Source organism: Hyalella azteca, unplaced genomic scaffold, assembly GCF_000764305.2.
Source record: "Hyalella azteca isolate HAZT.00-mixed unplaced genomic scaffold, Hazt_2.0.2 contig11040, whole genome shotgun sequence".
NCBI lineage: Eukaryota > Metazoa > Arthropoda > Malacostraca > Amphipoda > Hyalellidae > Hyalella > Hyalella azteca.
Window position 1 is genome coordinate 198837 of NW_025941052.1, and position 14569 is coordinate 213405.

At 37.3% G+C, this 14569-nt stretch overlaps 1 protein-coding gene across 2 annotated transcripts; it reads left to right on the forward strand.

The window, feature by feature from the left end:
* The first annotated feature begins 4505 nt into the window (after positions 1-4505).
* On the forward strand, positions 4506-11159 carry LOC108678533 (putative diacyglycerol O-acyltransferase MT3848). 2 transcript variants are annotated; one of them, XM_018166985.2, is made up of 8 exons: positions 4506-5479; positions 5667-5801; positions 6451-6559; positions 9069-9196; positions 9284-9437; positions 9639-9783; positions 9998-10161; positions 10890-11159. In XM_018166985.2, the coding sequence occupies exons 1-8, from the start codon at positions 4572-4574 to the stop codon at positions 10965-10967; spliced, it is 1821 nt and encodes a 606-aa protein (XP_018022474.1). In that variant the 5' UTR covers positions 4506-4571; the 3' UTR covers positions 10968-11159. The 2 variants fall into 2 exon arrangements, with proteins under 2 accessions (XP_018022474.1, XP_018022476.1); XM_018166987.2 differs by having other exon boundaries at positions 9287-9437.
* The last annotated feature ends 3410 nt before the right edge of the window (positions 11160-14569 follow it).

The window sequence follows — 14569 nt, forward strand, 5'->3', positions numbered from 1 at the left end:
GCCGCAACGGCCACGCGCCTTCCTACGCTGGGGCAATCGTTCGCCATAGCTGAATGTAACACGATGCAAGATTCACCACGATAGCAAATATATAGATAATTTCAAAAACATCCGTGTATGGTTCTTACACGTGCGTAGGGATGACAATTATCAATCCTAGAGATAATACACTTACCAAAAAAGAAGAAAAACAAGGCACGCAACCCACACGTACGAACTACACCGCGGCTAGAAGCAAGCTGCGTCTCGGCAGCCGCTGCTGATTGCCAGTTCAATTTGCAACCCGTTCACGTAAAATTACAACACGATATTTGGAGTACCGGGTGAAATGACTAGGGCACTCTGTAAAAGACGAGTATACATAATACATGATCTCAGATCGATGCATATTATTCATATTACAGTTACAATGATACATTACAGTTAAACGACTTTACATTTCGGAAATGGTGGTTTGTCTCAGAAACAGAGACAGTCAGACAGTGATGCAATAGATTACAAATCACGAAAAACATGCCTGAAATGCAAATAACTTTTTTGGGGGCCTTTAGAAGTGCATATCATGTCTATATTTATTTCAAACTTTGGCGGTGTGCAAAAGTTTCACATGAACTTTTAATAAATGAACATGGATTAATTAAACGTTCACTTAACGAAATTAGCATGATGCAACAGACTACTTTTATCAACGACCATGGCATTGCATCACATTCCTCGAAAAAGAATACGTTTCACAAAGAAGTCGATTAAATAAAAAAATCAGATGAAATTTTTGCTCAAGAACTTACGCAGAAAATTCAAAGTTCTTAAAGGAAAGTTCATATCATGAACATGAGATCCTCACTTTCATTCCGTTGAAGCCGACATCGCGGACACCTGAAAGTTCGGGCACTGCCAACACGAAAAGATTTTTTCAATTAATGAACCATATATTGGGCAAACGTTCAACAAAAGTATCAAAATTACTAACTATCAGGTCAGTAACTTTGTTATTAATGTTGAATTAATTCTTATGTGATAAGGTGACGCTACCCTAACATTCGCGTCAAAATGTTGCATTCACATTCACCGCATTTCGTTGACTGAACTTCATTTGACTCATGAAATTCATCGAAGAGTAAACTCAATGATTTGTAAATGATATTGGCTTTTGTTTATAAAATTTTAGTATCTAAATAAAATAGCATTAACAAAAACGAAGGTGAAAGAACTGGGCACTCTCGGTTTATCCATGTGCTTACTGCGTGGTCAAAGCCTGTTTTAGCGTTGAGGGTGTATCAATTTCGCATCGCGGGCAAGAAGATATGTTACAGTCGAATAGGCATGGAAAGTGGCAAAAAAAAAATTATCTCAAGTAATAATAAATAAATACGTATACAAATATAGACAACAGCATTTTTCATTGTCGCACATAATTTTTCATATTTTTTCACATCATCGTACCAATAGAAGATTTTGTCAATTTTATTATTTTATTAACATAATTTTCTATCAAAGATTCTTCGTCGTTCCTCAAATGGCAAAAAAAAAAACTTATTGTCATCTTATGTTGGTGAGGAACTAAGAAAGGATGATCATATCAACATAATCGAAGAAGCAAGAAGCAGAGGTCGCCAACACGACAGATCTTTAATTCAATCCAATGGAACTAAAAAAAGGAAATGCAAGTAATCCTGATTCTACTGAGACATGTACACCTAACTACTGCAGTCACTCGCTACGAGCTTTATGGTGGGACGCTCAAGAACAAGGCTTCTTCCGTACGATTCAATAACAAAAATATGCTGTAAATTTACGATTAACGCATTAAATGTCTTTGGGCAAGCAAAACATAAATCCATCTATTGACTCGACTCTAGCTACTGCACATTGTGTAATAGTCAACCATTGAAACGAGTGAGGCATGGAAGTGTTGGACTTGCATCATGTTACCGACAGATACGGAGATAGTCGCTTATCGTCCGACGCTCTCTCTATTTACATCATCTTCCGTTCGGTGATTGCGGTCTCGAACTCACAACTCACTGATTCAAATTCTGCTGTGCTTAACCGCCCGGCCTCCTTGCCGATTCCGACCAAAAACTGGCGCACAGAGCTGCATGGGATCGAACCCGCGCGAACCCGCCAATCTTGGTACTCTGAACTGTAACCACTGGGCCACCCAATCCACGCAATACAATCATCCTTAAAAACGTGACGAGGCCTCGTATGCCTACTAATTTACAATATATATAAACTACAGATCTCATACGAGCAATAGTCTCTGAACATAGCGTCATTGACAGTTTAGCGTCAGACATCAGTATACAAATGATAATTGACGTGCCATTTAACAAGAATACTTGACCACCTCATCAGTAAGCCGGCATATACGTATTTTTTAGTTTCATCCCCAAGTTTCTCAGTTAATATTCGAGAGCAGCGTCCGCATGGCCATTAGAAATTTTATACTTCTATAAGCTCGGACAATAATGCCAACTTCTGTAGCACTTCCGAAACTTAACGATTGTTCATTTTGAGCAAATTGCCTACACTATGTTAAAGCATTACTTTTTTAACATTGTATCACGCAATATTATTATTAAAACGCAGGTTTTATAAATAAAAGTATCAAAGTGGAATTATAAATATTGTTGGAAAATTTGGGACTTTAAAAAAGACGTTTTCACCGAAGAAGACCTGAAGGGCAGTCATCAGTCGTCCCTGAGGTGTAGGAGATGGATGTTGCACTTCTCAATTGAAAGGCTACTGCATTGTATTCAGGCTTATTGATTGCATCATGTTAGGTGTAATGCAACACGAATAAAGACTTAAGGGATCAATCAACTTTTTCCGCAACAAATGATATCTCGTCCGACACTGTGTGGTCACCACCGCTGCACCACACTGTGGTGCAGCTTTCTGCGACTGCCACAAGAGTTTTTGCGTCACCATCACTGGCAATTACAGTCACCATTAGAACGATTGCATATTTTAAGAAGTACTCAGTTTTAGTAGCGAATTATTAGTTGGGAGCATTTATTTACACACAAAAGTGAGCTTATAAATTATAACCTTGAGGCCTCGAAACTGTTGTCACGTGCCCAACGGCAACGAGAGCCCGTAAATAGAAAGACACCGTCAAAAAGTTTACAATAATTTTACCCAGACACGAGTTCTGCAACGCATAATTGCGGTGCTATGTTATAGTTGCTTGTCGTCAATTATTATGCAGAGTATTTAGTCAAAAGATGTATTTCACGATTATCATCACTGAGGAGATTAAATTACATACAAGCCAGGGTAAATATTGAAGGGTTTGAGTAAACTTCACGATGTCACACACTAGACGGTGGTAAAATTAAATAATTTCAGTTTTACAGTCACATTCTTAATTTTTAAAATTTTATTTTGTTGATGATTAAAATTAGATTGCGGGACGAGATATTAAGTATGCAACAGCATTAGGTGCTGGCTATTTAGTCAGATAACTGTTGTCACGTGCCCAACGGCAACGAGAGCCCGTGAATAGAAAGACACCGTCGAAAAGTTTACAATAATTTTACCCAGACACGAGTTCTGCAACGCATAATTGCGGTGCTATGTTATAGTTGCTTGTCGTCAATTATTATGCAGTGTATTTAGTCAAAAGATGTATTTCACGATTATCATCACTGAGGAGATTAAATTACATACAAGCCAGGGTAAATATTGAAGGGTTTGAGTAAACTTCACGATGTCACACACTAGACGGTGGTAAAATAAAATAATTTCAGTTTTACAGTCACATTCTTAATTTTTAAAATTTTATTTTGTTGATGATTAAAATTAGATTGCGGGACGAGATATTAAGTATGCAACAGCATTAGGTGCTGGCTATTTAGTCAGATCACATGCTTAATTTTTTGCAGTAGAGTCATGACAATTTTGAAGGAAATAATGATGTAAATACCCGTAGAAAAATGTAAGCCGTATGTTCATAGTGATGTGCTGCATCTGTTCAGAATTGTATGTTCGAATTTTTAATTGGTGTTATTATTAAAGAGATGCCTTTTAATTGTAATCAAAATGCAGTTAATTTATGTAACATAGAGTATTCGTGCACTATTGATATTTTTAATGCAGCTTGGAGGATGTGCGTGATCACAATAATAATTTTATTTTAGGTAGTCAGGTAACAATACAAAATTTTTGACATACGGTTTAGGATTATGTGATAATTCTTCTCTATAGACGGAAGGTTCTGGACGTACACATACGTAAATAACAATCGTTTTCTGTGTACAATTTTAATTTGAACATAAAATTTTAACGCAGGAAATAAGCGTGAATAATTTATATCTTATGAGGAAACCTGGGTAATTAATTAAAGCCGTTAACTAACTGACGTCAGCACAGAGGGGGAGATGGCGGCCGTAGCGCTTCTCGGTCTTCCTGGGGGCAAGAGCTAGGAGCTGCTAATGCGATTTAACTTCTTTATGCTCGCTGTTATGTGAGCCCAAGTCAGTCCCGCTCCAACCTTCAGAACGAACTCACCTCTGTTGTCTCAGTTTAACACGGTTGATCACAATACATCCTTCATAGAGACTATTATGTTCTCTGAGCAATGTTTTGCCGCTCTGGACATAAGGACGAGATCTGACACCGGAAATTCCATCGATGCATTTGTGCAAGATTTTTCTAATTTCACTGACGATGTTAGCTTTGCGGATGTCGTACTCCAACCAGACCCCAATCCACCATTGCTGTCTTGGTTTAGTGCCTATTACCTTCTCCATAATGTGGCTCTGCTAGACAGTGTCTTGTTCCTGTTGACGATCTTCGTCCCACGGAAGATGTCCCTGCAGCCACACTTAATTTCCTTTCCAACATTTCGCTCAGCTTTAGCATGCATTGAAAAAATCGAGTTTTTCTTCAAAGAGTTATTGAAGGCTTTGATTGGTGTTTTCTTAATCATCGTCTGTCTGCCAATAGTTGTAACGTCTGTGGTTATTTTTGGCACCGCAGTTCGCATCATCGAGAAGCGACTGGAGTCTAGGTATGGAAAAACGGCATCCAAAGCTGCAGCTCTTGATTCTATTTGGGGATCTGAGACTCCGAAAAGCCGTCCTTTCATCACCGTGTTCATGATTCTTACAGGGAAGCCATCAATAAACAAAATACGTGCTCTGATTCAATCACGCGTTTTGGATCGCAAGGAATCGAACGGATGTCCGACATACCGTAAGTTTAGGCAGCTGCTCACCATTGAATATGGCTATTTCATCTGGAAAGACGCTCCCAAATTCGACATAAGAAAGCACATCTATGTCTGGAACGATCCTCGTAAGTTCACAAAAGACGTGAATTCTGACAAGCAAATGAACGAGGAACAGAAATGCAGAGCCGCCGAAGCTGTTGCCCTTCATTATATAAACTATTATGGATGCCAGAAAATGAACGAAAATCGACCTAAATGGGAAATCGTCTTGCTTCACAGTAACGCAAGTCCGGATGGCAAGTAAGTACTGCCATCTTACAAGCGTGCTCGTTTCGAAAATCTTCGATAGGTCAACACCAGGAACATAAAAGATCACTTAAAAAACGCAGAACAGTCCTAAATTGCATTTACACTTCTTGAGTGCATATTTCACACGGATCAATTTCCAAACGGAAATAAAGGCAGCCTACGTCGCTTTGTGTAACAGGTACAGTGTAGTGGTGAGGCTTCATCACTCGATCGCCGACGGGGTGAGTCTCATGAGGCTCGTCACAGAGTCGCTGGTTGACGAATCGGAGCGAGCGTTGCTTAGCACCACACTTCGGCCGCGTCAAAAAGTGGGGTGAGTTTCTCGCGCAGTTATTCTTTTGTTCGAATATACGTTTTTATATGTAAGTGTCAACGTATGTCGGCACGTACCATTATTTGGGGCTGTTATAACAAACAAGACTACAATTTTCAGGTATTATCCAATCAACTAGAAATAACGTTACTTATTACACATTAGTAAATGTGAATTAGGTCGTGAATAAAGGGAGAACAGCAATAAAATTGAACTCTGCACGGGGTCCAGATATGATATGACTGCACGGGGTCCAGTCATATGGACCCCAAGTTATAACGTCTTAAATTAACATCTATGTAATTTTATTCAGATCAGGCATTCATTTTGAGAGTGAATCGTGTAGGTCACTGGAAGTGAATTCCCAGATAAGTCTTATGAAACTTGAATTTATTTTGACCAACGAACGTGAAACTTTCAGGTAAGAATCTATTACAGTACGTTCCTATTGATTCTAATAAGAAATTTGTTAGATTGCTCTAACATTAACCACAATACATTTGACGTTGTTCTTGACAAGCGTTAATTATCAAATAATTCAAAACAGCGTAACGTTATCGATCAAGATCACGTGATTGGATTCGACACAAAAACTCATAACTTAAAATTTTACAACGAGCCATGGCCTATAAGTTTTAATTTCGAGCAGAGCTCTGGATGTCATGTGGTCGGCATGCATGATGCCCCAGGAGCTGCTGAAGGCGCTCTGTAACTTCGACAAGAACCCTCTGTACGGACGACCACTGACAGGCACCAAGGTTTGATATGAGGAATTTAAGCAAGTAAAGTAAGTAATGTAAGTAAGTAAAAGTATGTAAAGTCTTGATCGCTAGCGAGAAATATTGAATTTTACGATTGCAATTTTGAGATGCGGCAGTGCTAGATAAAAATTATATGTATCAAACGTTAAATGAACATAACAGCGCGAAAGAATTTACCAGTTAAAAATCAGAAGAAAAAAATTTAACGCAAGCTCCAAGAGTCGCTTGAAAAAATTAAATATAAAATATAATTTGAAATCAACGCTGCAAGTCCATCGATGTAAACTTGTATATCAAACCGAGTCACGAAATCATAAAAAAATAAAACTGACCAACAAGATCCTAAGTTGGTGGCAATGATGAAGATTTGATTTAAGAACAAAAGAAGACCTGGAAAAATAACGTTAAGCTATCGCACTGCAAATCGATATATTTATGCAGTGTGATAGCTTGATGAAGGTTTCTAGATATTCTTTTGTCAGTAACATTTGCTACTGAGCGGCTGCAAGATATCACTGCGATCGATAGCTTGAATACCAAACCCACTAGCTTTGCTGTCGATCCAAATTTAAGAGACAGGAATAAAATCTTTCTTTTCCCAAATCAATGTTCGTACTGATAGCAAAAACCACCAATTTTTGTGCGTATCTTCACTACACAGCGTCCGCAGACTAGGAAAGATTTCCTGCTAGGTAGCGGTGTTCACCGTAGCTCTCTTGCAACGTCATCACCGTGGCTCACTTGCACGAGGCGTGGCTCACGTAAATTGCACGTTTGTCGGCGATGTGTACGAGGAAGGGGATAGGGCTGTTCCATGGTTGACTAGGGGCTGTTCGATATGTCACTGCTCCAATGATAAGCGCTCATCCGCGCCTCGCTTCATTCCCTTCCGATCTGTCGCTGAGGAAGTTGTGGATCCACGCCAATAAATTGTAGAAGTCTTATGTTTTTGAACAGCTCTCTATGATCAACTTTATCGAAAGACTTCAAAAAGTACTTAAGCAAATCCAAACACACCTCGTCCACTCCTGTTCGCTACTCCAAGTTGCCAGAATTTGTCAAACTGTGGTCTGATTATGAAGTGGTCTGATGAAGCAGTGGTCTGATGATGCAGAAGTCTGATGATGCAGTGGTCTGATGATGCAGTGGTCTGATGAAGCAGTGGTATGGTGCATTGAAGTGATTGGCGCGTTATATATAGTCTGATGGTGCAGTTGTGCAGTGGCGTCATAAATAAGTGACTTGTATAAAAAAGATTATTTCTACCCATCATTCCTTTCTTAGGTCATCCTGTTCTAGATTTTCAGAGACAAGAAAGATTTTATTAGGAAATAATATTGTAATAGTAGTATCCGTGTTGATAAGAGAAGAATAGCATGTCTGTCCCAGATTCTATTAATCGCATAATTTTTACAGCTAGCTGAAAAACCTGTTTTACTAGTAAGTTGTGGGGTCTCGAGCCCACAACTCACTGTTCCAATCATGGTGTTCTGAACTTCAACTAATTGGACAGGTAAACGTTAATAGGTGAACAATTACAAGTTGAGCAAGCAATGACCCAATCCAATTATTTTAATATAGCATAATATGAACTTAGTAACAATCATTTTTTCTTTTTCATTCAAGCTTTCCCTGTTTCAAATGTGCACGACCGCCTGTTTCAAGATTTGGACAGATAGAAAATTCCTAGTTTTAGAGAAGTATTTAGCTATTTCTATTACATTCCAATTCATGATTACGATCGTCATGACTTCAAGTTGCAGAAATTAAGAAAATAATAATGCTATCGCACAACGGCGAGACTCAATGATTTTTACAACACTTCTCTTTAACTTCACTTCATGTTCGTCTGTCTGTCTGCTACAAATCTTGTAATCAAAATTTAATACACTTCTACTTATCCTATCGATCTGAAATTTTGCACACTTGTGTAAAGTTGGAGACAATGCATGAATCAAATGTCAAAATAAATATGCTTAGAAATGAAAAAAAAAATTCTCTTCAATATTAAAAAAATTGAAAAAATAATTTTGTCAGCTACAAATCTTATAACTGATATTTGACACACTTTTACCTGTCTAATTGATCTGAAATTTTGCATACTTGTGTGAAATCAGAGGCAATGCACGAATCAATTGACAGAATAAATGATTTTGAAAAAAATTTATATATTGAAAAAATTTATATATATTTAAAAAATTGAAAAGGTAATTTTTTTTAATTTTCGAAAATTAGATGAGAAATTCATTCTACATCTGTAAGATTGGAGATACTGTATTCTTTGGAAGTGTTGTCTTTAAAAAGTAGTTAATAAACGTATGTTATTAGATATTTTCTACGTTTTAGAATAAGTGCAATAACAGTGAGCCGCACGGCGATCGTGATCCCAGGCTTGAAGTTCTTCCGTATGAATCTTTGGGTTAGAATTAATCACAGAATAGCATACGGTCGTTATGTAATATGTACTAACTGTGTTTAGAGCAAGTTTTCCCCGCACTCGGCTCAGATGTACTTCATGTCACGCCCCGTGTCGCTGGATGCAGTGAGGCAGGTGCGCATGGCGGCGAGCTGCACCGTCAACGACGTCCTCATGAGCTGCGTCTCGGCGGCCTTTTCACGCACCTTCCATGGCAGGTGAGTTCTTTTAGCTCATAGCAAGCCAATATAAAACATTTACTTAAATATTTAGCAATAATAAGACTATACTTTTGAAATTCCCAGCAAGTGTGGCTCCACTGTGACGCTCGTAGTGCCGATCTGCTATCACGATGTTGACGAATCCAACCCTCTGGTGAACAAAATAATCATGGCTAACCTGAAACTTCCATTGCCCAAGCCCGACACGTCGCCTTGCCAAAGACTGCATCTCGTAAAGGTAGTCTCTAGTGTCAAAATTTTGATCAATCTGAGCAAATGGAACAATTTTGGCCATGTTTATTCGCGGCATTGAAGTCATCACACTCAATAACAGCATGTAATTGTTTCTAAGCAAACGATAAATAGGAAATATTTGCTGTGATAGCGCTGAATAACTCAAATCACGCGTTGGTATAAACGTAGTGCAATGACTGAGCAGATGGCATGCAATGCCATGAAGAGCGCTCCTGGCCTGCTAGCGGGCTACCACACGACCACGGCCCTCTGCGCGCTGCTGCCTGCGCTCCTGGCTAGAAAGATCCTCACACTACCGGGCATCACCATGGGCGCCAGCAACGTTCCCGGTAAGAAATTCACATCTGTGCTGTCAGAATTAATTTATGTAAGACGATTTTCGATGATAACAACACATCGAGCTTCCATGAATGAAATTAAAAACAGTAATTCTAATACATTTACCAAGCACTCTATGAACAAGTTGCCCATGGAGGGAACTCGCCATGGCATAGTATTCACATATTCGAGTACACCTGAACAAAAATAAAATGATATTTATAGGTCCCCAGCAAAGTGTACGGCTGTGGGGCGACCGTGTGGAGAGCCTGGGCTTCTGGGTGCCTGACAGAGACCCAACAGGGGCGGGGTTGGGGCTCCTAAGCTACGCCGGTGGAGTACGGCTCTTCCTCAGTGCCGACGTTGGGCTGGCGGCGACCGCGCCAGAGGTGACTCTTCATTTAGCCCTGCAAAACTGATGCAATTTAAATTTACTCAATTTATTCAGATTCGCACAGCGTTACCTAATTTGCTTCTGTAATTTTTTCGCTGTTGTCTGATCGACCAACATTATGATTGGAGGGTGGCATCGAAACCATTGCGTTTTCGGTGCTATAGGTACGTTAGAAGATATCCATCTCGGATCGCTTGCTAATTTGTGGCACTAGTTTCTCGTGGTTGTTGGTTGCTCGTTCAATATTGTACGGCCCAAACATCGGTTAGTTACAGATCAGTCACACTGGACGCGATACGATTAAACTAGCACTCTCAAGTAATTGTAGAATTTGTCGTTTACAAATTTTCTGGTCATTTAAACATTATGTAAAGGTTTTAGCATTGAATTGAAGTACGAACACTCAGAAAAATGAGTGACAATCAGTTCAAATATCGAAATAATATTTCCTCTTTGCGATGCACTAATCAAGCTGTTGAATAATATCGATGCTGGGAAAAAATATAACCGTAATGTGACGGGAGTGCGAGGAAACTACAACTAGAAGGCGGTATATAGGAGAAACATCGTAACTCAGGTCCTAGAGTCCTAGACCCTTGTCGAGGGCATTGATATAAGTGGTCCTTGATAACCCTGTCCCATTTGTTACAGTTGTATTAGTAAAGGCGAGGATTCAAGGAATAAGAAAACGTTAATTGTAACACAAATTATATGCTCTTGCAGATGGAGCAATTCACTGCACAGTTTGAGAGTGAACTCGCCAGTTTGCAGTCTAGCACCGCTTCAGAACACCGCCCTTAATTCGGAGCTGTGTTATTCTGCAGAAACAACAGGAGAAATATCACCTTCATAACAGCGAGGAGAAAATAACGGGGACGTTGCAGTAGTTCAAAATATTTGTGATCAAATGGTCAGAATTATGACCGTCCCTTCTATGCCTCCTTTTACATATAAAAATACAGAACATATTATTATAATCTTAAATTAAACACAAGCGATATCTGCTTGTGAACACAATCAAATGATAAGAGGTTTAAATATATTATTTCTTAGAATGTTAAAGCATCCTCATTTCTTTAGTCCGACCACTCTAGAGTACAAGCTTTCTTGTATTCGCAAAATCTTTTACGAGTCGTCTGTCACCTGAGATTTATTTATGCCATAGCTCTAATGATATGGTGAGAACTCATTAGTAATTTGTTTATATATGATTCACGATTTACTTATATTTATTATTTCAGAAACCGGTAAATAAGTACTAAACCTCGAAACCGTCATTCCAATACTGTCTCCCACGAACCTTGAACCAAAGGAACCAACCCAAAATTCTTTACTTAAAATATATATAAGTTACTGAGCATAACACTATTATCTTAAACTGAACACAAGTTATATCTGCTTGTGAATGCGATCAAACGATACTAGACTAAAATATATTATATCACAGAATATTCAAATATTCACTGAGCATATTACTATAAGCTTAAACTGAACACAAGTGATATCTGTTTATGAACACAAGCAAACGAAAGGATACTTAGATATATTACACTATAGAGTATACTTAAGCTTAAACTGAACATAACCTACATCTGCTTGTGAACAGGGTCAAACGATAGTAGACTTAAATACATTATACCGTAGAATGAGCAAAAATTTAATTAGCATATTACTATTATCTTCAACTGCACACAAGCGATATCTGCTTTTGAACACGACCAAACGATATGAGACATCAATTTATTATACCTTATTATATGTAAAATATTTACTGAGCATATTACTACAATCTTAAACTGAGCACAAGCGAATTCTTCTTCTGAACACGATCAAACGATAGGAGACTTAACTATATTATACCATAGGATATGAGAAAAATTTACTGAGAATAATACTATAATCTTAACACGTTGACTACGATTGCTTCATCTTGTACTATTATTTCTTTTTTTTGTACTGTTTTTAAGCAGGGTTGCCAGACGGTCATTTTTTCCGGACAAATTCCGTGATTTAGTTTTTCTCAATTGCGTTGGCCGGCTGGAATTTATGATAGGGGTACTTCCTAATTAAATTTTAAATGCTGCAAAAATAAAATAAATGGAATTTTTATAGCGGAACCTACAAATAAACTAGTATATATTGAGTTATCGGCCTTTTTTGGCCTTTTTCTTCTCGGATTTGGCCGATTTTAGGCAACCTGAATTATGTACCACTGCCTCCTGGAGAAATACATTTCTTGGTACGCATATGTACATCTTCGGAGTCAATCTGTTAAACTGAACACAAGCGATATCTGCTCGTGAACACGACCAAACGATAGAAGACTTAATTATATTATACCTTAGGATATGAAAAAACATTTACTGAGCATATTACTATAATCTTAAACTGAACACAAGCGATAACTGCTCGTGAACACGACCAACCGATAGGAGACTTAAATATATTATACCTTAGGATAAAAAAAAAATTACTGAGCATATTACTATAATCTTAAACTGAACACAAGCGACATCTGCTCGTGAACACGTCCAAACGATAGGATACTTAAATATATTATACCTTTCGATGTGAAAAATATTTACTGAGCATAATACTATAATCTTAAACTGAACACAAGCGATATCTGCTCGTGAATACGACCAAACCATAGGAGACTTAAATATATTATACCTTAGGAAATGAAAAAAATTTACTGAGCATATTACTATAATCTTAAACTGAACACAAGCGACATCTGCTCGTGCACACGTCCAAACGATAGAATACTTAAATATATTATACTTTAGGATGTGAAAAATATTTACTGAACAAGATACTATAATCTTAAACTGAACACAAGCGATATCTGCTTGTGAACATGATCAAACGATAGTGAGAAATATATATATTACATCTTATAATATATAAATACAGAGCATATTACTATAATCTTAAATTAAAAACAAGCGATATCTGTTTGTGAACACAATCAAATGATAAGAGATTTAAATAAATTATTTCATAGAATATAAAAGCATCCGCATTTCTTGAGTCCGACCACTCTAGAGTACAAGCTTTCTTGTATTCGCAAACTCTTTTACGAGTCGTCTGTCACCTGAGATTTATTTCTGCCTTAGCTCTAATGATATGGTGAGAACTCATTAGTAATTTGTTTATATATGATTCACGATTTACTTATATTTGGAATATGAATTAAGTCGTTATTTAAATGTGTTCCTTATAGAATTTTTAAAATTATTTCAGAAACCGGTAAATAAGTACTAAACCTCGAAACCGTCATTCCAATACTGTCTCCCACGAACCTTGAACCAAAGGAACCAACCCAAAATACTTTACTTAGAATATAGAAAAGTTACTGAGCATAACACTATTATCATAAACTGAACACAAGTTATATCTGCTTGCGAATGCGATCAAACGATACTAGACTAAAATATATTATATCACAGAATATTCGAATATTCACTGAGCATATTACTATAAGCTTAAACTGAACACAAATGATATCTGTTTATAAACACGAGCAAATGATAGGATACTTAGATATATTATACCATAAAGTATTCTTACTTAAACTGAATATAACCGACATCTGCTTGTGAACAGGATCAAACGATAGTAGACTTAAATATATTATACCGTAGAATGAGCAAAAATTTAATTAGCATATTACTATTATCTTCAACTGAACACAAGCGATATCTGCTTGTGAACACGACCAAACGATAAGAGACATCAATATATTATACCTTATTATATGAAAAATACTTAACTATATTATACCATAGGATATGAAAAAAATTTACTGAGCATAATACTATAATCTTAACACGTTGACTACGATTGCTTCATCTTGTACAATTATTTCATTTTTTGTACTGTTTTTAAGCAGGGTTGCCAGACGGTCATTTTTTCCTGACAAATTCCGTGATTTAGTTTTTCTCAATTGCGTTGGCCGGCTGAAATTTATGATAGGGGTACTTCCTAATTAAAATTTAAATGCTGCAAAAAGAAAATAAATTGAATTTTTATAGCGGAACCTACAAATAAACTAGTATATATTGAGTTATCGGCCTTTTTGGCCTTTTTTTCTCGGATTTGGCTGATTTTAGGCAACCTGAATTATGTACCACTGCCTCCTGGAGAAATACATTTCTTGGTACGCATATGTACATCTTTGGAGTCAATCTGTTACACTGAACACAAGCGATATCTGTTCGTGAACACGACCGAACAATAGGAGATTTAGATATATTATACCTTAGGATATAAAAAAAAATTACTGAGCAAACTACTATAATCTTAAACTGAACACAAGCGAGATCTGTTCGTTAACACGACCAAACGAAAGTAGACTTAAATATATTATACCTTAGGATATGAAAAAATTTTCTGAGCAT

Excerpts from the sequence above, each read along its gene's own strand:
- LOC108678533 (XM_018166985.2), top strand. The coding sequence starts at position 4,572 with ATGTTCTCTGAGCAATGTTTTGCCGCTCTGGACATAAGGACGAGATCT. Across the intron at positions 5,802-6,450 it reads CGGCCGCGTCAAAAAGTGGG|AGCTCTGGATGTCATGTGGT; the intron begins GTGAGTTTCTCG and ends AATTTCGAGCAG. Across the intron at positions 6,560-9,068 it reads GACCACTGACAGGCACCAAG|ATGTACTTCATGTCACGCCC; the intron begins GTTTGATATGAG and ends CACTCGGCTCAG.